The 26,120-nt window shown below is 40.7% G+C and overlaps 2 protein-coding genes across 3 annotated transcripts in view; one reads left to right on the top strand and one right to left on the bottom strand.

The window, feature by feature from the left end:
- Positions 1–26,120, top strand: part of pds5b (PDS5 cohesin associated factor B) — a 464,227-nt gene that overhangs the window by 350,067 nt on the left and 88,040 nt on the right. The gene's annotated exons all lie outside the window — the stretch shown is intronic.
- On the bottom strand, positions 7,710–9,947 carry LOC104959397 (uncharacterized). Its single transcript, XM_010787283.1, has 2 exons — positions 9,760–9,947; positions 7,710–9,518 (listed from the first exon to the last, which is right to left on the bottom strand). Exons 1-2 carry the CDS (start codon positions 9,906–9,908, stop codon positions 8,729–8,731), a joined length of 939 nt encoding a protein of 312 aa, XP_010785585.1. The 5' UTR covers positions 9,909–9,947; the 3' UTR covers positions 7,710–8,728.

Raw genomic sequence — 26,120 nt, 5'->3', positions numbered from 1 at the left:
CTCTCTATGGTGCACCTGTAGAAGGTCAGGATCCTCTCTATGGTGCACCTGTAGAAGGTCAGGATACTCTCTATGGTGCACCTGTAGAAGGTCAGGATACTCTCTATGGTGCACCTGTTGAAGAGTATCCTGGAGTCCATGTTTGACATCCGAAGCCTGCGGAGTAAAGTAACTTGGTAGCTGGAGCTAGCAGGATGAAAGCAAGAGTCATTGCTGTTGAGTTTTTTTATTTCTTTTTTTGGGCAATTTAAGCAACAAAACAGCATGCCATCTAGCTCTATTATATGAAGTTCCTACCAAAAATAGAGGAATTATTCCTTTACAGAAATCAGCAACACAACATCTCTTATTTTGATTGTCATCAACTATTCAGTGACCTCTTAAGCCCTGTAGGAAAACATCTGGAGATAAAGGGCACATGTGGTTCAAGGGGTAAATGGGCATCTACTAATCAGAGTGTCAATAGTTTGATCCCGGACAACTGCAGTAACCATTTCATAGTGTCCTAGGGCAGTATACTTTACCCCATATTTCTGCCGTAAGCTTGTGTACTACTGTATTTTGAGTCGCTTTGGATCAAAGCTAATTCACAAAACAATCTAGATGAATATAAAGGGAAAACATTTATATCATATGTATTATGGGTTGAACTGTCCCTTTAATGACAACGTTTTTCCTATACAAACCGAGCTTGCTCACATTTTGTAGAAATCCCTAAAGTCAGCTCCACCTAAGCCTCAGGAAAATAATAACATCTTCAAGTTGACTTCGATAATAACCTGCAGTCTGACTTTGGAGACGGTGTCTGCGCAGATTTCTGATCCTCGAGGGAAAAACATGTTTGCTGCTGAGGGCCGCAGCCCAGACATAAACAGTGGTGTGTCCGGGTGGAGGAAGCTGCCAGGCTGGTGTGGCAGGTGGCAGCTGGCAGGGAAACACGTCTGCAGTGACACCCAGGTGTAAATACTACCAGGTCTAGCTCCATAGGAAAAAATAGAAACCGGTTTGAGATCCAGCATTTCACAAAACAGAATTCAAGGAATTATTCCACACTGCGTGAAGGGGGATTTCACATCAAAGACTCTTCACTTCCACCCCCAGCTCACCCCTGCCAAAAAATATATATCCCCCATTAGACCATGAACCATTTTAATTAGATTATAAAAATGATCCTTTGGAAGCACATCTGAGAAGGCTGTTGCTGTTTAATATAACTTGGTTCCAAATTATATAACTGTAAGCTAATGCCAGCAGAGTGAAGATCAAAACCTACACACAGAATACATTTAAAGTACATATTGTGCTGATAATTAGGGAGCAAACACGATCGTTGACATTCAAACCCTGAGCAAGAGTGTACGAGAGTTTTTGCAAATCCAGGATTACAATTTTTGTAGTATGACACAAATAAGTAATTTTGTGGCAGTCCCGGTTTGCAGATTTTTTTAAAGGAGCACTATTATACACATTTTCAGGTTCATATTTGTATTTAGTGCATCTACTGTGTCTACATGAGGCTCTGTTGTGATTGTTCATCCGCTTAGAGATGTCCTGCACCTTAGCCTATCACGTACAAAGTGTTTGCCAATGCAGGTCTCCCTTGAAAAAGAGATCTATGATCTCAATGGGACCAATCTGGTTAAATAAAGGTTTGAAATTAAATTAAATAGAAATGTGAGTGTAACCAAGTGATGTCATTATGTTACAGAAGTAAAAAGGAGACCAATGGAGGCGTTTCAGGAAGGAGGGACATTTGGGATTTTAGTCTTTGCAGACCAAAAACAACCCTAAACATAATAGTGCCCCTTTAACATTTTGGCAGAGCCAGGCAAGCTGTTTCATTGAATCCAGCTTTTATGCTATGCTAAGCAAACCAGCTGCTCTCATGCAAACAGGAGAGTGGTATTGTTATCGAATACTGAGGGTTTTCCCCAAAATGATGAACTTCCTGTAGATAAACAGGAAAAAGGACAAATCTTATCTATTGGGTGCTTTAAACACACCGTAATAATCTAAGACACACACACAGACACACGCACATGCACACACACACACACACACACACACACACACACACACACACACACACACACACACACACACACACACACACACACTTAACACTTAACTAGCCCTCACAAACAAGTCTTTCTTTGCTTCCATCCATCTTGATAACATTACTATGTCAGACAGACCATTAACAAACAGCTGATTCATTCTGGGTCAGTCAATGCTGATAAAGTGGTCTTGTTTGAATAAAGTGTGTACAGCACACAGCCAAAAAGATACTATGTGTGTGTGTGACTGAGATAGAGACTCAGTGACCCAGCTTGTTACCAACAAGGCGATAGACAGATACACACAGACACACGGAGAACCAGACAGACAGGTCCTTATGCACAGAGAGTCCTTTTCCATGTCGCAGGGTGTGTAAGACAGGGAGTGCCTGACACACACACACACACACACACACACACACACACACACACACACACACACACACACACACACACACACACACACACACACACACACACACACACACACACACCAGACAAAAACAAATGTGAAAGTACAGGCTTAGAGTTAGTACAATAAACACTGAGTGGAGTCACAAGTGTGTTTACTCACTTATAAGAGCATGTTGGATCATATTATTGCCTTGTTGTTAACAGTGTGTCTGAGTGTGTATTTCACTCAACCATCACATCATAATAAATATTGTTGCGGTCATATTAATGATTTCTTTAATATGGGGGAGTGTATGAATGTGACTACTGATTTAACTGTGTGTGTAAGTTATTCTTTTTTGTGGCTAAGTGACATTTCTTTACTTACAGCCATGTTTTATTTTTGTATTTAATGGAGCTGTATTGTATTTTTAAATGTTCTCGGGACTATATCTGTTAGTTGGTACACATTTTAGTGTAGTTTGGCCACCCAGTGATTGTTTCTAATACATATTTGTATCTTTCTAGTGACCAACCTCTACATCATAAACATCTCAGAGAAACAGTGTATGGCTATTTTCTTGTATTTTATCCAGGAAGCTTGACATTGAGATTATGTATAACACGTAGACTTTTTTAATTGGGTCGTTGAGCCTACAAAATGTCTATTTAAATTATTGTTTCATACAACAATGTTGTATTTCCAAATATTGGTTCTCAATGGTAATGAGACTTTTTTTGAAAAAAGTCAACAATTTTCACCTGACAAACTGCCAGATGACCAGACATTATTTAAAACAAACCCCTCAGGTTAGTGACCTAGACAAAGACAAGTAGTAAAATGTAATGCCCACACCTGTCTGTTGTAATCCACCTCAGTTTAAAGTCCAACTTCCCTGATTAACTCTGACGTGGTGTATTTACTGTAAACCATGTGACTTTTTCAAGAAAAGGATCCCTTACCTGAAAGACGGGCCCACAGCCTACTAAAATGTTGGTTCATACAAAACTGGGCCTAAAATAACATGAAATGCATCATGTACATTCATTGTCATGCATTAAAAAAACATTTTATACAATACTAAGTAATTTAAATAATGATACGTAGCCAGGGAGTTCACTGTTGCGGATAGGTACTCTATGGGGTTAATCTTAGATAAGCTAGCTATAATTATTGCAAGGATTCATGAAACAGTGAAAGGATACACACTATGAATGATATCTGTGTTGTGTAAATTCAATTAGTTGGATTTTTATTTGACAAAATAGTAAGATTAAAAAACTTTAATTTGGGGGGCCCCCTGCAGTAATTCCGAAGAGCCCCTAAGGGTCACGGACTAATGTTGAAAACTGTAGCAGTTGAGAGTTTTACGGTACAATAAAGGTTTATTACGGACATTTCAGCTGAACCAACTGTCACTTTAACCATCATGAAACGTTTGCTTCATAAAACAAGTCACAACCTGTCTGCTTGTTGTAGCGAGGTTGCCATGTTCCTAGATATTTATTTTTGTGAGAACAATGTTACCATAACTGATAAAAATGATGGTCATAAATTAAAAGAACAAGATAAGGTGAAATGTTCCTTTTGTTTTGCCAGATTTATACATATGAGCTGATTATTTTTCAAATCTACCTTGCAGCAAGCTTGATTCATGTGATGAGCTGATGCAGGGAAACTGATTGTGATGAGGCAGAAATCTTTAGGAAACTACGTCTGCGGCACTGCAGCTCAGAAGGAGTAGGAGGAAGCTTTCACAACAGATGTTCAGGCCCTGCAAGCTAACAGGAATCTGCAGTGCGTTGTAGGTCTCCTGTGGCCTTGTGATATGCTTCTCTTTCATAACAGAGTGAACATTCATATGTGAGGCAGATTCCACGAAACTTGTCTGTGAAAGTTTCTTATCTTCCCTCTTTTTTTGTTTTGTGTTTTTTTTCTTGTTGTATGTATTTTCCGTTTCAGGAGCTCATTTCTTTTCCACAGAATCCCACAAACTGATAGCACACTCAGCAGAAAAGCAGAAAAGGTGTTTGATATGTGCAAACACACGTTCCTGTGTGGTAAATATGGTGAGATTGTTTGTTCATTGGTGATGAGCGGCAGAGACGAAGTTCAGTCTTAAATTAGACAGTTTCAGTAAGCCTGCCTGCTCCTGGTTCCAGAGAAACTGACACACACAAACACAGTTCTTTGAAAACCCTCCCCCACACTTGTGTTTTCACACTTAATGACAAAAACATAAACCACATTTCCCCTGAAGCCAACACAAAGACAGGAATGGGTTGACCTTTTTTTTTTTCAAACTGACTTTGGGAGACATGAAATAGAGACACACTCGCCACCAGTAGCCAGACATGTTTTCTGTGGCTTGATCTCTCCTGATATGCTGAAACTGCTTGCCTTTGATGCTGGTCAAGTAATAATTAGGGGAACTACAGCATTTCTGGGTTACTGAAACAAGTTATGACGCAGTTAAACAGACAGATAAACATGCCCACTAACTCATGGATCGGTGTGAAAACAGTTAAGTGTGAAATGACGCAAGAATACAAAATAATCTTTTGTAATCTCTTGTAAATCAGGTTATGATTTATAATATGATTCCGAGATTCAAAACGTAACATGTTAAATTTCAACATATTGTCTAGTTAATTGCATATTGTTATGGTGATAATTTACTAATCTCCAGCCTGCTGAACGACTGTCTGAAAGCGAATGTGCGCGGGTCAGCAGGATGGCGTCTTTGACTGTGGCGAGGAGCCAGAGCGTTTAAGCCTGCAGCACCTCTCCATATTGTTCTGTCGGCCACACAACAAAACCAGGGCCTCCGCTGCAAAATACAGCCAAGAGCAGCACCGAGCAGCAGACAAACTGAGCAGGTCAGGGGGCCGTTGGTTTACCAGTCGGTCAGTCATACACGCATTTCTTTGTTTGAATTCGGGTTGGTGTTTGGTGATATGTCTCAAAAAATGGCCAGCAACAAGGAGGCCGGACCTTTGGATATCACGACAGCAGCCCCAGAGGTGAGTTTTGGTCCATCCAGATTTCTAATAACTACTTTTTTGTGATGTTAGGCATCTTAATATATTTTGTTAACTATTCAAATGTGAATGCTACAAGACACTTAGGGTGATGGTATAAAGTCCAGACAGGACCAGGAGGAGAAACGGATCCTGACCGCCTGGCAAAGCATGGTGAGTACACAAGGAAAGACATTCCTTGTAAATGTATACATTTCAATCTGACCTACATGAACATTTATAACATTTACATGGGGTGTAGCGATATGTGTGTTCAATGAAACGCACGTGCTAAAGAACAGTGAATCTAACAGTTGGAGCTGAATGAAACAACATTTTTTATTTTATCTTTTTAACTTGATCTTTCGCATGCCTTTTTTTCTTTTGGTAAGTAGACTTGGTAAATGCACTTTTGCCCTTTTATCTATGGGTAGGACTTGGACAGCCAAGTGCTTTCTCTGATATAAGAAGTACCATTATACATCAATGGCTTCCCACAAGTCAGACACTCGACGCTGCCTGACTTTCTGTAATGTAGCTGTTTGCAGCTTTTGATGTTTGTAGTGTGACCATAGCATTAAAAGGATTGAGTCATGGCCTTGATTTATGCATGCAGTCGAGTCACATATAGAAAAATGCCAATATGGCTCCAAGGCATGTGTAAGTAATATTCTACACATTCATTGGTATAGTAGTAGATGTAGCAGCAGCATTCTTCATTAATGAAAGCATGTGTCAGTCCTGACTAGCTGACAGGTGTTTGGCCTCTTGCAGTCCTCAGCTCTGCAGCAGAACAGTGTGTTTAAGGACTACAAAGCTCCTGGCCAAACAGAGACAGTCCACCCAGGCCAGGAGGGCGCTCTCCCTCCGGCTGCAGCCCATCCACCTGGGAGGAGAAACGGAGGCATGCAGCCCACAACTGGGCATGATGGAAAGCAAGATTGTGGAATGAGGGTGAATTTGTTTTATTAAAGGTCCCATGTAATGGCCATTTCTACTGATCATAATTCCATTGTTGAGGTATACTAAAATAGATTTATATTGTGCAATTTTCCAAACTCACATTGGTTTCTCATACAGCATCTCTGTATAGTATGTGTATTCACTCTCTGTCCTAAACGGCTTGTTGGAGCTCCTTGGAACTTCCTTTATAACCTCCTTTAGCTTAGGAACCACTGGACCTCCCTTTACTAAAGGAGAGGATAAAATGCTGCCCCACAATGCCTTGCGGCCGCAGCATTTGCCATCACACAACAGCCGGCCGTTCACGGAAACCACCGATTATGACCGAGAAATGATATCATGAAAGTTACGGTGCTTATTAAGCATTTTAAAACGGTAACTTGCCAAAGTGCTTTGTTTTGATCAGTATTCATCAGTATTATAATCAAAAAGAGAAATATGAACATTAGTTTTTACTGAAATTATCAAATAAAGTCAACATTTCACAGTCTTTACCGAGCTGTGTGGGGTTTGTTAAACTTTTAAAAGATGTTTGAATGGTGATATACACTGACGTTTATAATAAATACATCTGTATTGATTTTAAGATCTTTTCATAGTTCATACAATCATACATATTGTGATCATTTGTATTAATGTGGACCGGAGGGAGAGGGTGACGAGCATAAGTTTCACTTTCCTTTTTTATTTCGATTCCAACTTTGGTCATGAAGAATATGTTTCTCTGTTGTCCACGTTCATAAAGCATAAAACCACATCCATTTGGACGTAATGGCTCCGCGGGCGTAACGTAACAGTACGTCACTATACCCAAATACGTCACTGTACCCAGGAAGAAAAAGAGAAATCTCCAACGAGGCGTTCTGGGGCAGCATAGACAGGTCTTTTCTGTGTTAGAGTTTTACAGGGTGTACTTTGAGGGTTTGTGACTCTGCAGACCGTTTACATGCGTAAAAAGCTATATAACACACAAGGGGACCGGTAATAACCATAGACTGTATATAACCAGAAAAGCATGACATGGAACCTTTAAGTCACTGCTGTGCTCTATTTGGCTTGCTGCTATCACACTCTGCTGGTCAATGTTGGAACTGGAGTGATATTTGGCACTTATTAGAATGTGTCATAATAAAGTATTGTTTTTGTCTGTTTTATACATAAATGTGTGTTAATAATCACCACATTGTCTGCTCCATTCAGTGTTGTATAGTTTTTTACATTTATTTTTGCAGGTAGGATACATTTTCATTTAGAAATTATGCAAAACCTTAATTATAACTTTTCATGTGGTCATTAGTGTAAAAAAGTCAGGTAATCTCATTCTCTTCATTCAATATTTGTTTAAATTAAGTAACAGACATGCATTAGTAATCATTCTATTTACAGTCAAACAATCCAAAAAAGTAAGCAAAGAAAACTGTAACCCATTTGTCATTTCAGCAGCATTTTTTCAGTCCAAATTTTGATTAATGCTAAATATAACAACAGACTTCTGATGTTACAGGCAATAAATTGTTATACTACAATATTATGTGCAGATAACCAGAATATTTTACTTTACACACACATAAGACTTGTATTTGAAGCCCGTTTTTCTCCTATTTATCTTCTTTTTACACATATAGCTTCAACCTGTTTAGCACAAATGTTCCTTACAGCAACTCCAACAATCACATGTTGTTGTTATTTTCTGTATCTGACAACAGATATAAGGAGCAACTAGGTAAATTAGCCTACTATAAGCTAGCTTTTTGAACAAACTATCTTAATTATTAAGCTATCATAATTATCAGGCTAGCTTATTACATCTCTAAAGTCCTGTCTCACAGTGAGGTTGTTGACTCTCGCAACTAAACCTAGGTGACAATTGAATGCATTGGTGTGTAACATGCTAGCTGCTTAGACACCGAGTAAAATTGTAAGGGATTGCTTCCTCCTTTTTTGATGGAGTCCAATCAGAAAACCCCTGTCTCTAGTTTAAGTTCTAAGCTAGGCTAAACTAGAATACAACTTGTCTAGCCTAGCTTAACACAAACTTGTAATGTCTGTATTGAATGAACAGAAATGTTTGTTTTCATACAGACTCAGTAAGACATGATTCCTCCTATGTCAACGTTTTCCTATGAAATTGGAAAAACTGATAACTCTGGTCCAAAAGTTTATAGATTCAAAGTAGACGTGCAAGCTCATTTTTGTATATATTACAAATTTTATCCATAAAAACGTGCAATGGATCGATCATTATGGTTTCAAACAGCCAAAAGTTAATGGGAACATCACCACCCCATGTCCATCTAAGACCCAGTGAGCTCTGATCCCATACTCACACTGCGAAACCGCTGAGGTTCGTTGTGAGATGGCACGGTGAGGAAAGACTTTTTGTTTCCACCAAGAGGAGGTTTGGGGATAGTGGGCACAGCTCTATTGTGGTTGATGGCCGGCTGGGAGCTGCTGTGCACCAGACCGGAGTCGGCAGCCGGGTGAAACGTGAAGGCAGAGCGGTGACGGGAAGTGAAGGGAATTGCTGATGCTGAACGAGTGGACGTCTCTCTGGAGGACTGGGGGGGACGTAGAAGCCGTGATGAAGGAGCTTGAATCTCCCCAACTGTACTTTCTACTTCCTCTCTTTCCTCCCTTATGTACAACTCTTCATCGCTCTTCTCCTCGACTTCACTCATCTCTTTCTTCTCATTGAAGACAGAATGACGTTGCCTCTCGGTGTTCGCACCAAAATGAACCTCCAGCAGCGGTGTCCTCAGGCCCTTCTCGTCCCTGACACTGCACACGGTGCTCTGGGTGTCCTGCCCCAGACCTGACGGCAGCGACCCACCTTTACCTATTTTAACACTTTCGTCGTCGTCATCATCATCATCGCTGGTGCATTGGTCGATGCTGGGGGAGTGGCGTAGCCTCTGGAGTTGTGCTGAGGTGCGACGAAGAGCCCCTCCCATGAGTCCAGTGGGGGAAGGGGCGGCGTTGAGTAGGCGGTTGAAGAGGGCCATGTTGGGGTGATAACTGCCTGACTCCTCCATGTTCTCAGCGATGTCCTCCAGAGGCTGGAAGTGCATCTCCTCCTTAGGGATCCTGTCAAGAGATGTAGTGACATTTTACCTTACAATTGCATGGATATACCTTAACAGTTTATTTCTATGATTGGTTATTTTCACCTTCTCAGCCCGGATAACTTCCAACCACCTCTTGAATTGAGGCTGAATACTTTCACTTTCATCACCCACATTTTCCCAAACATTGGGGAGGATTACAATCAAAAGTATTACTGTCACAAGTCAGGCACACACGAAAAAGGTAAAACCCAGAGACTTACGCCATGTCGAAAGTGGACCCTTGGAAGGAAGGTTTGCGGAGGACAAAGAGAGTGGCGGCAGTGTAGGGAGGTCTGGGGTTGGAGTCGTTCCAGTATCGATCTCTCTCCATCATCGGCAGATCTCCGTACATCTCATCCACCGCCATCATGGACACCTGCAGAGAAAATGCAAACAGCTAATTGTGTGTGTAACTTACTAACACTAGGGTTATCTCAAAACAGTAACATAAGTTGGAGTTTGGTGGCGGTGTCTTCACCACCATTGGTGTCATTGCAATCAGCTTGTCCCGGTTAGGATTCCTTTATTGATCATTGTGCAGTAGGGTTTTAACGGGCAGCCAAATTCTCCTTTGAGATCTCTCCCTCTTCAAAACTGGTGAGTAAAACCGGCTAAGAACACTAAAAAAACGCAGTTTCACGTTAAAAATCAAAATGCCCCAGCAAACATAGGATGGAACATAAGCTAACTGCTAACATCAGCTCAGCCTGTCTCTCTGATAACTTAACATTCAGACATCCAATGACTTCAATCCTTCACCCGGTTTTAAAATCTAAGAGTGCATTGTGAAGATAGGACTTGAAACTGGATAAATAGTCAACTATGAAGCCAATCGACCCCAAAGCAAACACACGGGACACAAGGTGTGGGCAGAAATCTCCTTTGAAGGCGACCAAATTAAAACAAGATAAATAATAAAAAAGATATGGATTCCTCTTGAAAACTCTAGTGTATTGTATAAAATATATAACATAGGGCAAGTTATTCTTTGGAAATTTGAATCTGGAAATGTTATATAATGTATTTAATATATATTTAAGTAAAGGCATGATTGAGCCGGTGAGGACACTACCTACTGACTCAGCAATCACTGTAAGTTATATTCTTGTTTAAATAGACTTCTCTGTTTCATTTATTCTACTCTGTATAATTGTTCTGTAGTTATTGTAGCTAAAACGGCGATTTCTGAGAGATTTTAAGTCTCAGATCTGCTCAACTCAACCTGTAACACAGAATAATAATAATAATAATAATAATAACAGAATATATAGGTAAGGTGTAACAATAGAAAAAGAAAGAAAAGGCAGCAGTAACATCAAACAAACCTGGAAATTTCTGTCTATCAACCAGTTGGTCTCAAAGTCATCATCATCTTCTCCAAAAGGGTTGATCAGCTGCTCTGCGACCTACAGGACAAAACAGGACGTGTTACAAGCTAACTACATGGATTATTGATGTGATCCTGGTCTTGTGCACAGATAATAAAATATATGACATGTGACCCTCTCTCTGACCTTGAGCCATCCAGCGTAAAAGAAGAACTGCAGCAGGGTGAAGATGGGCACATAGAGGTCGAGGTCATGGCCCGGATAGCCTTGATTTGGGTCCAAGAACTGTCGACCAATCAGACACACCAGGAAAAAACTGTACACCGCTAAAGTCACCACCTGTGGGAGAGACGATAACATGGTATTAGTTTTTAAGTCCACAAAGCAGACACAAACAACAATATGTTATTAGATGTTTTGTAGCCTATTGAAAAAAGTCTGTAAAGAACAGCTTTGTAATAAAGCCCACTGTTTTCAAAGTAAATTATTTTATGGAGATCAGTTTCTGTATCTTACAAAAGCTAAAGCAGTGGAAAGTTTGTCTCAAAACTCTGTGTGTTTAAAAGCCAATCCAAACTGAAAATTGAGATCCACAAATTAGATTAACAAATGCCTGATCAAAAGTTGTGATATCCACAAATGCTTTTTGTTTTTTAGCGTACAGACTTCAACAGGTTCCACATATTTTATACATTATTGGTGACGTATGGTTTTAGTCAAAAAGTTTGCAGTCAAAATATTCTGCTGCTTTCCCAAGCCTTTTTACTTTCTTTTCTCTTCTTAATACACATTCATTCACTACTACTTACATCTGATATTTAACTCCTTCAGCCTATTTTCAGCTGCAGAAACCATTCAACTATTACATTATTCAGCTATTTCAGGACATCAAGGCTATACATGTTGTTGTTTATACCTTTTTTAAAACCTTTTCTTTTAAATATTAAGCTTTTTCTGCATTTTTTATAAATAAATGTTCACAGTTTACAGCATTCGCACGCATTTTCTGCAGGAAATGCATTTTCTAGTTGGCGACTATTGGTCAACTTGAAAAATGTTAAGTCGAGTGCAGCCCTAGCGTCTACTTTCTCTTCTGATTTTAACTGTATACATCCCTTCCTGTGCTCTAGGTTTTTGAAGGAGTTCAAAGACTGGGCACCATCCTTCAACAGATGCAAACATCCGGCAACATGCTCTTCAGGGATTGGCATGCTGAGGTCAAATGCTGCCCACAACAGCAGCAGCCGTGCATCAAAGCCACCTTCTTATCCCTGCGGGGTAAAGAGATGGCGTACTACGGCGAGGTGACCGAGCAGCTGCAAAAGCTGACTCACTCCATGGATAGCTGCAAAGACGAATGGTGCTCCTTCATCAGTGAGATGCGCTCCTCCTTTAACTTGTTGAACCACTACACCTCAGAGCAGATGGTGTACCTGTGCCACTGGATACACAAAGTGTGTCAACGACAACGTCATGCGCCAGTTCCTCCACAGTTATGGCTTTTACTTTTCCCCATAAAGCCTCAGTGCACTCCTACTGATGTCAAAGAAGCTTACATTAATGCAGCAAGTATTCATTCAAAGCATGATGAGGAAGAGGAAGATGTTGAGTTTGTGAATGAAGATCAATCGGTTCCTTCTATGGACTCAACACCAGCTTCACCGGGACACAGTGAAGAGGACAGGGAGGAGGTTCTTGATTTGATGGATTTTTCCTCAGAGGATGAAGATGATGGTGTCTTGAAGTGTCATGATGATGCTGCAGAGGGCGCCCTACCCGGGCACACTGATGACAAGATGAACTGCGATGAAGACAGTCTTGAAAAACTCTGGTGTAAATTCAAGAACAACATGCCACAGTACCTCGACGAGCACTTGGACATCCCATCTCTTGCCAATTTCCTCTCATGCCTCTCTGAATTGAACCAGGAACAGACCATAAGAAATCTTCCACTGGTTCTCCAGGAGGGAAAACCCAATCTTGTGATTTGTCCCAGTGCAGAAGTTTTTACCACCATCCTGTCTTTTTACATGCAGAGTCCAGATCAACCTCTTCCATCTACTGATGAGGTTCTAGTCTGCAAAGAGGAAACCACAGAAGAGGAGGTGGAGATTTTTCTCCGCCGAGCCCTCGGTCAGGGCTCAGAAGGAAACTGGGAGAAGATATACTCTCTCGTCAATCCAGGGCTGCTGGGATATGATGTCAGTGAGGCCTCTGGGGAGCTCTTTGAGTTTCTTGAGAGAAGTGCCAACCCTCATTATCGCCTGATTATAGTCAGTCCGGTTGAGCACCAGCACAGATATGTACCCTCTTTCTTCAGCAATTTCAAAGTACAGGCTGGCATGAATCTAACAGCAGAGACTGCCAGGAAATATCTACATCACCACTTCACACAAAACATCCCACAAAACCCTGTCACAAAGGTTTCTCCTGATAAGCTCTCAGTCTGGATGGTGTCATCTATACGCCCTGCAGTTGGTAAGGATGTCCCTAACTGTTATGCCATTATGATAATGCTTATCCAAAGAGGCACATGTTGAATCAGTTTTTTATGTAAAAAATATTGGTTAAATGCTATCATTCAAAGTTCCATAAACACATACAGTTACAATATTCAAGTTGTTTCATGAAACATTTATCCTGACGGAATACATTTGTTTTGTTTTTCGATAGGAAAATCCCTTTTTGTGGATCGTTTGTTTGAGAAGTTCCAGCAGAAATCTCCCAGAGCAAAACATATCAGGATCAGACTGATTGAGCCATGTGTTGATATGGACTCCTTGATAAAGACTCTTTCAGAGAAACTTGTCCCCTTGAGAGAGCAGGACCCTTGCATCCTGCACATAGACATGGCTGGAGTAAGTATGCACAGCTGTTTGTCTTGGCAGATGCCTTGTTCTGTTGATGGTTGTACTTGAAAGTCTGTCTTTTTTCTGTACTGTTGTTACCCTTTAGGTCCGTTCAGGTCTAGAGGAGCTCCTGTTCCATCTGTTGGTACTGGGCTGTTTGAGTGACAGCCATGGCATGTTGTGGAGAAGAAATGTTTCTCATTTGATTACAGTTGAGGTCCTGAGAACATACAAATCCACTCAAAACCAACCAAAAGAGGTATTCATTTATTTTTATTTTTAACTGTCAGAAAATGCTGCATTAAAAAGTCATGTTATATGGATCTTTAGACCTCAAAAAGGCCCAATTATGCTTTTTGGGTTTTCCTATTCCTGTAGTTTGTTATATAGTTTCTTCCACCACCTTGTAAAGCTAAGGAGCTCGACATTCAGACACATCACTAAGCGCTTGACCAATCTCAACAGAGCTGGCGCAGTGGTTCCCACAGCCTTTTTTGTCTCGTGTACCCATTGACCTGGTCGCAATTCTAGTACCCTCTCTCATCTGTGATGATTCGATGAGAACTGTTTGCAATCGTATTCAACCTAACTGCTCCTTGAATGAAAATCACTTGTATAACTCAACCTTAATACAAATGCATTTAAACTTGTTTAAATGTACACTTATTGTGAGTGAAAAAAATATATGTTAAGACTCACTTCTAGCAGTTTGAACATCTTTTGATAAGATTAGAGCTTTCAATTAGACACTTGGGCTTCCTTGTGGTTCCTAAGCTTTGATAGTTCTGGGGGCAGGACACCAGTTTTAAGAAACTTGATTTAAAATTGTTTTTTTGTGGAAATATATTGCAACCCCTAATCTTTCTATGTACCCCCTACAATCCCCTCAATTACCCCGGGGGGTCCTCGTACCCCCAGTTGGGAACCACTGAGCTACCAATCAGAGCAGACTTGGCTCTAGTTTCAGGCAGAGGGAGAAAAGAGCTGCGGTAGCACAGGCAGTATGAGAAAAATACAGACCTTTTTTAACAATGAACGCATGTAAACATGCCACAGTAGAGGCACAAGATACAAATATGAAACTTAAAATGTGCATAATATGTCCTCTTCAACATCTTTAAGCTCTGTCAAGTTACAGCTTTTAATGACAGCATATTTCTATAATTGGTCCTGAGGCGATACGAACGTTTTCAATTAAGGGGTTTTGCCACTTTCAAATGTAAAGCCAAACATTTTTGTATTGATACCATACCTCTTTTTATTTGTATTTTTTCTCACTCAGATGAAGCTTGGACTTCTTGACATTCTGCCTACCATCCATTGTAGACCTCCAAAAGAGGTGAAGCAGTTGGTGGACAGTAAAGGAGTGTTGACAAAATCGACCTTTGATCCACTCATGGATGAGCAGGAGTTTTGCAGTGAGGGTATTCAAAGACCCTATCAGTACTTAAAGCTCTACGGTCAGAATCAGAATCTGGATCGGTTTAAATACCAGGAAGGATCCAGAAAGGGAAATCACATTGATTGTGTCAATCTTTTTCTGTTAAACTGTGGAATGCAAGATCCATCTTGGGCAGAGTTGAAGAACTTCTCCTGGTTCCTCAATGTGCAACTGAAAGACTGTGAGAACTCCATTTTCTGTAATCCAGATTTTCTGGCTGACCAGCTTCCCGGTTTCAAAGGCTTCGTTGTGAAGTTTATGATCCGAATGGCAAAAGACTTTGCTACGCCATCTCTGAACACATCTGATGAAAGTTCCATGCTGCACATCAATAACAGTCTGGAAGATGACCTTCTTGCCAGTCTGACAATTCGCAAGCATTGGGAAAATGAGTCTCATCCATACATTTTCTTTAATGCAGACCGATTCTCAATGTCATTTCTGGGCTTTAATGTGCGGAAATGTCTGAGGCAAAACACATTCAATGCAGTTGATCCTCGAAGCAACAAAGTCCTGATAGAAAATGTGATGTCACAAAGACTTTTTGAAGACTTGGAACGGCAAACGATTTGTCTCACAGAAGACTTTGATCAGTTGCCCCGGGCAGACAAAATCAAAAGGATTTCATGCGTTGTTGGTGCAGAGAAAGGAATAATGGACAGAACATTTGATCCAGACCCAACATATGAACTCACTGCTGACAATGTGATGAAGATGTTGGCAATACACATGAGATTCCGATGTGGAATTCCAGTTGTCATCATGGGGGAAACAGGCTGTGGTAAAACCAGATTAGTCCGTTTCCTTTGTGCTCTGCAGAGGGAGCAAAAACCTGTGGAAAACATGGTACTTGTCAAGGTTCATGGTGGAACAACAGCAGAGATGATCTACAGAAAAGTGAGAGAGGCAGAGATACTTGCTGTAAATAACCGAAGATCTCACAAACTAGACACCATTTTGTTCTTTGACGAAGGCAACACGACAGAGGCCCTTTTTGCCATCAAGGAAATCCTGTGTGACCAATCAATGAAAGGGAAACCTCTAAAAGCAGGCAGTGGCTTAAAAATAATTGCTGCATGTAATCCTTACAGGAAGCACTCACCTGAAATGGTTAAACGTTTGGAACGTGCTGGTTTAGGATACAGAGTGAAGGCAGATGAAACAGAAGACCGCCTTGGCAAAGTCCCCCTGAGGCAGCTGGTGTACAGAGTTCATCCTCTGCCACCAAGCATGGCTTCCTTGGTGTGGGATTTTGGTCAATTGAGTGATTCAACTGAACACTCCTACATCAAACAGATTGTGCAGAAGCAACTCGAAGAACATCGGTTGCCAGCAGCCTGCAAGGACATCATTTCCAATGTGCTGGCAGCCTCGCAGGAATATATGCGAGGTCGGAAGAATGAGTGCAGTTTTGTGAGTCTCAGAGATGTGGAGAGGACTATGAAGGTGCTAGTTTGGTTTTACCAGCATAACGAGGTCCTTTTCAACAACTGCTCTCCCCTCAGTGCGGCTCATAAAACACTGAAGTGCTTGATTCTTTCAGTTGGGGTCTGCTACTACCCATCTCTGGTGGCCAAAGATGAGTACCTCTCCGTGATTTGTAGATACTTTCCAGACCCTTATGGCTCTTCAACAGCATTGCAGCAAGAGATTTCAACCTGTCAAGACTTCTTCCTTCAGAACATACAGACAGGGAAGACCATAGCCAAAAATATTGCTCTCAAAGAGAATGTGTTTCTCATGGTGGTTTGCATTGAGCTCAGGATCCCACTCTTTGTGGTTGGTAAGCCAGGCAGCTCGAAGTCGCTTGCTAAAACAGTGGTCGCTGATGCCATGCAAGGCCAGAACTCACACTGTGAACTATTCAAGAAACTCAAACAAGTTCATATGGTTTCCTTCCAGTGCAGTCCTCACTCAAGTCCAGAGGGAATCATAGGCACATTCAGGAACTGTGCCCGTTTCCAGAAGGACAAAAACATGGACGAGTATGTATCTGTGGTGGTCCTTGATGAGATAGGACTCGCAGAAGATTCTCCTAAGATGCCCCTGAAGACTCTTCACCCTCTCTTGGAGGATGGTTGCATTGACAACGACAAGCCAGATCCACACATGAAGGTTGGCTTTGTTGGAATTTCCAACTGGGCTCTTGACCCAGCAAAAATGAACAGAGGAATATTTGTGTCAAGATGTGATCCGATTGAGGATGAACTTGTGGCAACTGCCAAGGGAATTTGCTCCTCCTCCAACCAAATTCTTCTGAAAATCAAACACCTGTTCCCATCTTTGGCAAAGGCATTCTTGAGTATCTGTAATGAGACAACAAATAATCAGTTCTTTGGTCTAAGGGACTATTATAGCCTGGTCAAAATGCTCTTTGCCGTTGTCGATTCAACACAAGAAGAGCCAGATGGTGGACAGTTGGTTGAGGCCATCTTGTGTAACTTCAGTGGACAACCAGAGGATTTTGACCCTGTAATGTTCTTCCACAAGGTTCTCCAGAACTTAATAGAAATTCCAAGACCAAGCACCTTGAAAATGGTGAAAAAGAATCTTGACCATGACACCAACCATGTGAGCCGTTACCTCCTTTTGCTGACCACCAACAATGCAGCTCTCCATTTCCTTCAGCAACACATCTTCGCCAAAGGAGACTATCCACCTCCTGAAATAGTCTTTGGCTCAGGATTCCCGAAGGACCAGGAATATGCCCAAATCTGCCGTAACGTGAACCGTGTGAAGACTTGCATGGAGACCGGACGTACTGTCATCCTCCTCAACATGCAAAATCTTTATGAAAGCCTGTACGATGCCTTGAACCAGTACTACGTTTACCTCAGTAATCAGCAATACGTTGATCTTGGTCTTGGTTCCCACAGAGTCAAATGTCGTGTCCATACACACTTCAGACTGGTGGTGATAGAGGACCAGAAGAAGGTCTATGAGCACTTTCCCATGCCCCTCATCAACAGGCTTGAAAAACACAGGGTGGATAGGAGTACCGATCTGGAACCATGGCAACACAGGGTTCACCACAAACTGAAGGAGTGGGTGAATGATTTCTCAGGTGAGGCCTTGGAATATTTCAAGTTGTCTGATATTTTCATTGGCCACCATGGAGATGCCTGTGCCAGTGCTCTCTTGCAAGCACTAGAAAGGAGAGCACAACAAGGTGAAGACAGTACAGTAAGACAACATCAACAAATTGATCAAGAAGACCTACTGGAAGGACAAGATCCAAACAAATCACATGGACCAAATGCCAACAAACAGAAAGAAGACCCTGATAAAGAGGATGGTCAGTTGGGTGATGCAATGGACATAGAGACTGAAGGAAAAGGGCAAGAAATTGAGTCAATGAAAAAGAACGATGATGAATCCACTGAGGTATGTGATGGTGAGAACAAAGTGATGTCTGAGCTTGAAGAACCGATGGAAACAGAAAACGCTGTTGAGTCTCCTGGAGCAAATGAGGAAGAAGAAGTCTTGGATTTAGCTAAATGTCTCTTGTTGAACTGTGCAACCCCGGATGCTGTTGTGAGGCTCAAGTCTTCAGAATTGGCAAACAAAGAAAAGGAGAAACTCCAGAGATTGTACTTCCAGCAACAGCATCATCACTGCCTTAGAGAATTCCTGAAAGATTTCCTGAACAAGCATGAGGGGTCCAGCAAGTTTCTAGAGGTAGGTTAGCACTACTGCTCCAATTTAGTTTTTATTATTTTTTTGCAATATCTACAAATTCTACATAACTTTCCACCTTGTGGTTTTGCATAGATAACTACATTCTCGGGCTTGCTAACCAGATCAGATGTCAGCGTTTTAGCCAATGCTCTAGGACTACAAACTGACAGGATCCGCATGCTGTCACTCCACCAGTTTGACACTGAGATCTCCTTCTGCAACAATATAAGGTACCACATTTTCAGATAACCACAAAATGGCCTTCTTTCAATTGGAATTTGATACGTTTTTTTAAAAGCTTTTTCGGGGGGGGGGGACTTATCGAGGAACTCATTATTCTGACCTTAAGGGCTATATATGAGACCCACTCCAAAAGCAACTTTTCCTGTATCTGAATCAAATGAACACATTGAAGCCACCAAGCGTGACAATAATAACAAAAGGATTACAAAAATAACCGTCTTTTTAACAGTAACATTAAACTGGAATTACTTTACATCGTCAATTATTAATATATACAAAAAACATTTTTCACAAATATCCAACCTTCAAATTACCATGTTTAATCAACATTGCTCTGCACACTTAATAAAGAACAGTTAAAGGAACCACATGAGTAGTGACATTATCCTAATACCCTGATTTGTATTGGTCGGGCGTACTACAATAGCTTAAAATATGTGTGTGGAAATCTCAGTTCATTTGTAGGGCTGCGCAATTATGGCCAAAAGTATGCTGTAAATCTGACAGTTAACAATTTAATCATAACCACATTCGGTGTTATTATGACCAATCATAACTCAGCTTTATGCACATACATAGCATGGTTCTTTTCTTTATTTCGTGTCTTTTAATCTTCTCTTACTCTACTCTTTCTGTGTCAGGGCCTTCCTCAAAGATGCTGACAACTCTCTTCATATCATGCTAATCCAGATGGACCTCGAGGAATCCCACTGCAGCGATGAGCTCATAGCATCAGCAAAGTAGGGTTCCATTTCAAGATTCAGATTGAAACATGACTATATGCAGGTTCAGACGATAAAAACAACATTACAGGCAATTCACGTGTGTTTATGATTTCATCTGCCTTCAGGTATTGCACCATGAATTACTTGATGACACTGGAGCATCAGACCTGTTGGGTGATTTTCATTGTGAGGGTTTCTAGGATCCCAAGTAAATCCCAATACATTGGTTTCCAAGGAGGTGAGGACTTTATGGAATGTGGTCATTATTGCAGTTAAATTATTTGCTACTGCATTATACATGACTCATAACTAGATTAAAGTCATGTTTTGTCTCTTGTAAACGAAGGTGTCTGGCAGTCGGTGCATATTGATGACTTGAGGGATTCAGACGACATGAGCCGGAACCTGTTGGTTTTCTGTGGAACTCTCATTAGCAGCCTAGTTAACCCTGCAATTTCAGGTAGAAACTGTATAACCTTTGTGTATTAAATGTGTGTTTCTGAGTATCTACATGAAGTGATCTCATTGTTCTCTATGCAATGTTGCACCGAAAATAAACAGTATTCTTAATCTTCAATAGAACATGATGAAGATGGAGAAACATTGAAGCAAAGGAAAGACTCTGAGGTTGGTACAATATATATAATATTTTCCTCTAAAAAACAAATCTTATATCTTAATGTTGCTTGAATTTAACTCAATTATGTTTGTGTACAGGGAGATAGAGCCCATCTCGACACCCTCTCCTTAGTGAGATCATGTATCCAAAAAGCTGTGGGTTTGATGAGGGAACCCGATGGTGTGACATCGCGAGGCATGCAGCGGATGCACATCCTTCTGACTCTTCTGAGAACTGATGAAGTGCAAATCGGAGGTAAACATAGTCATCAGAACATTTTACTTGTAGGTTATTACTATAGAGTTGACCAGAATGATTGGGTTTGTAGATCACTTTTGTGATTCATCATGTCTATTAGGCTCAGTCTAAAAACGTTCTATCGGAATTGTTTCTGATTGATGTCAACTTTGTATTTTGTTAAAGCCCAATTTCAGGAGGTGATGTTGAGTAGACTGGCAGAGGCTTTGGCACAGAGAGAAGAACTGATGCGTTCTCCTAAGGAGTGGGTGAGCAGAGAAGCCCAGAAACGCCAGGCTCTACAGGAGGGTGGAACTTGGAGGTGACGTTCATTAGCAATATAACTTGTAAAGAAAAGAGAACCGAACAAGAAAAGGGGATTTGTTTTCGGCATGAATCAAACCACAGCTGTTGAAATGTGGAACATTTTCTTGTTTCTAATAAACGGTTTGATCACATTCTGCTTTCTTTTGTGTCTTCAACTGACAGACATACCCTGTGGCGCTGTCTGCAGTCCACCGTGACTCCGATCTTGGCGAACATGTTGGAAGTTATGGACAGGTATGCAAATCTGGACTTGCTCTCTGGTGACAGGCTCAGCGAGGGCCTGATAAAGCTGTGGTTGGACATCCTGGCAGACTCACAGAGTTTGGGTTTAACAACCGTCCAAAACCCAAGGTATTGTGGATTACGTCTTCTGTATAAGTCACAGAGTGAATTTAAGCAACACAAGGCTTCATTTTTCTTTGATTATCATATGTTCTAGTGAGTCAGACCAGGAGGTGCTTGTGCATCACTTCTTCCTGTTGGATGGTGAAGAAAAACCCTGTGCTGCCCCGTTCAGCTGGCGCATCAGAATCCACCTTGAAAGTTTGTGGGAAGAATCAGAATTCATGCCAGGTTTGCCTTTATCTTGGTTTTGTATACTATAGAACATCTCTTATCAACAGTTTGGGTCTATGCCTACTTTCATTCAGCTGATGTCCTTCTCATGCACTGCACCAGTACATTCACTTAGCCACCATTATAATGTTTGCATGTGTAAGCGTGATCTATATCGAATTGTGTCAAATTTTTTGTTGTGGTTTTATGACTGTTTCTTAGTAAGAGAGGATGGTACAGGGAGGATTCTCCAGTTTGTGAGCTCCTTCACCAACAGCAGGCTGGGCAGTCACTTCCAGAAGCTCTCAGAAAAAGAGAGATTGGAGTACGGCCACCACTTTCTACAAGACTTTCTGCTGCTCGCTTTGAAGATCAAGTCTACGGATGAACTGACGGTATGGACATCTTGAGTCTAACATTTGGACAGACATGTTTTAGGGAACAGCCAGTAATATTCTTCCCTTTTACACAGGTGTTCACCAGGGCCATGTTGGGCTGTGTGTCCGAGCTTCAGACGTCTTTGGGTGCTGTCACTGAGCTCTCTCCTGCTTGGATAATGGCTGCTGCCAAACATTTTGCCCTGAGACTGGACACTCTCTGCCACATATTTCTGCTGCAGCCCCAGCTAGCCCACGATGTTCAAAAGCAGGGGGGAAAGAGGGAGCCGCCAGAAATGGTGAGAATACCCTTAAGGAATCTCTAGAACGTGACTCTTGTATTTATTTTGAAATAGTTTGGACACATAATGTTACGTACAAGAAAATAGTATTTCACATTCTGTCATTACCTCCAAATGATATTCCGTTTTTTATTAAGATACCTCTAAAATTATTCCTTTCACCTTTTGCGTGGTTCCCAGCCTTTTTCCTTAAGGGAACCCTTTTTTTTTAACTCATTGAGTAAATTGACGATCCTTGACTAACTGACATCATAATTGATATTATATGTTATATTCAATTCATAACAATACCAGTAATGAACATCTGACACTCGGACAGAGAGTAATAACACCAGGACGTTTGTTCAAATTAAGCAATTTGGATACATTTTGAGCAGTTCATTTCCTTTAAATATTGCATCAGACATACATTTTATTCATTTTTTTGAACCTTGGAAATTTGGTCTGTATTAGACATATTTTAATTCATATTTAAAAGCCTAATTTTCTTTTTGAAATTCAATGTTGGTTTTCTTCTCAATAACGCCTGGCTTTTGTTCCATTGGGTTGTTTTATTGGCATACTAATGCTGAACAGGCTGATTTTCAGGGAAAGAATACTCTGTTAATATAACTTGTGTTTAGGTCTTTACCGCGCCACTTTTCAATTAGATTTGTAGTTTAAATCTTAAATAATAATCCAAACTTTAAAACTCACTACGTAATTCAGTTGTCTTCACATAAATGAATAAAATTCTGAGATATAGGCCAATACATATGTGTGATTTAAGACATGTCAACTTGTCATAATCTTTTATTGTATGTCTCTTTTTTCTTGCAGGTGGAGGATATTCTAGCTCTTGGTATGTCTGTTGAACAGACTAAACTGCTGACAGTAACGTCCCAGCAGGAGTGTGAGACCTTCGTGAGCAGGATGAAACTCCTGCAGCCGTGTCTGGACCGAGCGTTCGGTCAGAAATACAGAACCCTCTGCAACCCCAGCTGTCTGCACCAACTGGACTCCATCAGGTGAGTGTGGTAAGATAAACAGTGAGGAGAAAAACAAAGTTATTTATAGACTTTTTATTAATGACCTCATTCGCCCTTTCAGGTCACTGTGGCATGGGATGCTGGTTGTTGCATCTTTCATACAGCACATCATTTTTAAAGTTAATAAAAATGACTCAAGATTGAAAGAACTGGCTCTCAAACACTGCAACCTTCACCTGAACGTAAGTAAAATAGCTTTAGGCTCTGTGAATCATCTTGATATGACTGAAAAACAAATTGAAATGATATGACTGTTGGTGACTTGCGACATTTTAATAAGCAGATAAAAGCATAAACAATGACTTTTGTGAATGAATTTGTTATTTGAAATAGCACCTGCACTTATTTAACCTGAAGGTTAATGTTAACACAATTGTTATTCTGTTTGCAAAGGCAGCCTTTATTTCAGGTGTTGTGGAAAGCCTCAGCTACTAAACACAGTATAAACCCCAACTAAAGCAACTTCGGAACCTAACAGGAATAGTAGAAATAAAATAATAACAAGTACCAAAAAGTATATTAAGGGACAAGAACAAAACATATTTGCAATAGTTGAACATTAAAAACAGAAACACTTTTATTTTGTAGTTGTCAGCAGTCAGATTGTGGGAAAAAAGAAGACATGTTTAAGACTTCCTTTTCGTATTTCCTAACAGTTGATGCAGGAGTCACCGGATGTAAAGACTGTGGACACACTGCAGCAGCTGATCCGGATACTCAACTCTTTTCACGATGAGTGTATGAGCAGGGACCTGAGGTCAGGATCTGCCTTTACAATTTCCATTCTCTGTTTTTGTTTAGTTGAATTTATACCAATGAGCTTAAAATGTGACAAATTAGCCTATTATTTAACCACAGCTTCACTGTTCAATTCAATACAATACTTACTTTTAATTTGCAATGTACACAATAAGTAAAACAATAATCTTCTTAAAATAAAGTTCTTATTCCAGAGTGCAACAGAGTGGTGCCGGAATGGTGCCTAACACACGGACATTAGCAACGTTAGCATTTTACCACTTCCGGTTACTTTGTCTCAAAGCAAACAGTTTAAAAAAAATGTGTTGCTAAGATGCCTGAAATAAGGTTCACTACTCATCACGACAAACATTAGCAGAGTTGAATTGATGTAATTCCTCTTTAGCCTAACGTTAGCTTTTTACTTCTAGTGATAGCATTTAGGCTTCAAAAATCCTAACAGTGGTACCTATGTGGGAATGATCTTGCTGAACAAAACATGTAAGCATTTTAAATGTGTTTGCCAAATATTTTGCAATAATCCAAAATGGAATGGATAAATCCAATTGCATTTTGTCGAGTTAGCCCTTGCGATGCTGACTCCCTGGTTGGCTACATGAATACGTCATCACTGCAGCACTCTTTAATGATTTCTCATGATATGTTCTGCACAGGTTGGGCATGTCTTGCCCAGTTTGCCTGTCGGAGCTCAAAGAGCCGGCCGTCCTGCCCTGTCAGCACGTCTTCTGTTTGGCCTGTCTGAAACGCTGCATTCAGGAACACAGTTACTGTCCTAAATGCAGGGCAGACCTGCCACCTAACTTCAGGCCGGCTGTTTCTCCTGACGTCAAGTGAGTTCAGAAAAAGTACTCATGGAAATTATAGGAATTGTATTGAATGAATCAGAATTCTATTGCTGCATGAATTAAGGAATGGGTCATTTTAAATGCATGACATTTTTTTGAATGGTAATAAAAATGATAATTATGATGAGACAGGATAGCCTGTAAAAATATGTGTTTATTGTAGACTATAGCTAACGTTAAGATTTAGGATGTGTAGAGCAGCTGTTGGCTAACAAGTTCACCATACTATTTGATTGTAATGATGTCATGGTTTGTTTAAGACTTGTTTCTACTGCCCCCAAGCAATTTTAGGGGTTGTGATTTTCAACCATACCATGTTTCTATCAGTTGGGTTGCAAAGAAAAAAAAACGAATTGTGATTATTTCGACTGATATTGCAATTGTCATAGGATGGCTATATTAGAGGGAGTAATAACGTGTGTTTCTTTTTTAAGATTACCTGTGCCAAACAAGGATTTTTTTTAAACTCTGAAGAATACAATTTATGGGCCAACATTTTTCTGAAGCGCCACAATATGTTTTTCACAATGACATTTTTCCCACATTTTGTGCTTACTGCAATTTTGATTGTGCACTAGTCCAATTTAGCAATTTCAGGACAATTTTTAAATAATTGTGTAGCCATATGCATCAGTCTGAGACACTCATTACTGTATGGCCACCTGATTCTATTGTCTGACAAATCTATCAGCTGTCAGTACCTTTTTTATTTTCCTGGTTCAGGGCAGCACTTGCGCGGCAGGCAGCGATCAGGGACTGCTGTAACTCCTTCTTCCTGGAGGTGGTGTCCAGGTTCTGCCTGTCAGAGGGACAGACGCCCGGGGAGGGGGTGGTGGAGCTGCTCTTCTCCTTACTGGTCTCTGCCAACGGTCAGTGAGACAATAAGTCAATGATAATAATAACCAGTTAACTGAAGATGCTGTGCTAACGAGGCATTTACTCTTGTATTTAATCCTCGTTGTGCTGCAGGGGACGTGTACCGGACCAGAGAGCTCACTCCCTTCCTGGAGTGTGTGGACAACAGTCCAGTGGTGCGCTCTGTGCTGCCCAAACTGCTGCTGCAGTACAGGTGAGGGCATGGATCCAGTGAGCATGTGCAGGGAAATTACTCAAACCCTTTACTCAATCAAACGCAGTTACACAGCAAGTACAATATAGTGTCTATACATATAAGTATGTGAAAAGTATTTCTTTTTTTGATGTATTAAAACATTTGCCTGTTTCCGTAATTGAATCTTATTTATAATGCCAAAATCAACGATACCAATG

The sequence above is a fragment of the Notothenia coriiceps genome, unplaced genomic scaffold (assembly GCF_000735185.1).
Source record: "Notothenia coriiceps isolate Sejong01 unplaced genomic scaffold, NC01 NC01_scaffold00030215, whole genome shotgun sequence".
Taxonomy (NCBI): Eukaryota; Metazoa; Chordata; class Actinopteri; order Perciformes; family Nototheniidae; genus Notothenia; species Notothenia coriiceps.
The sequence above is the reverse complement of the archived record's forward strand: the minus strand, read 5'-3'. Positions and strand labels throughout refer to the sequence as shown.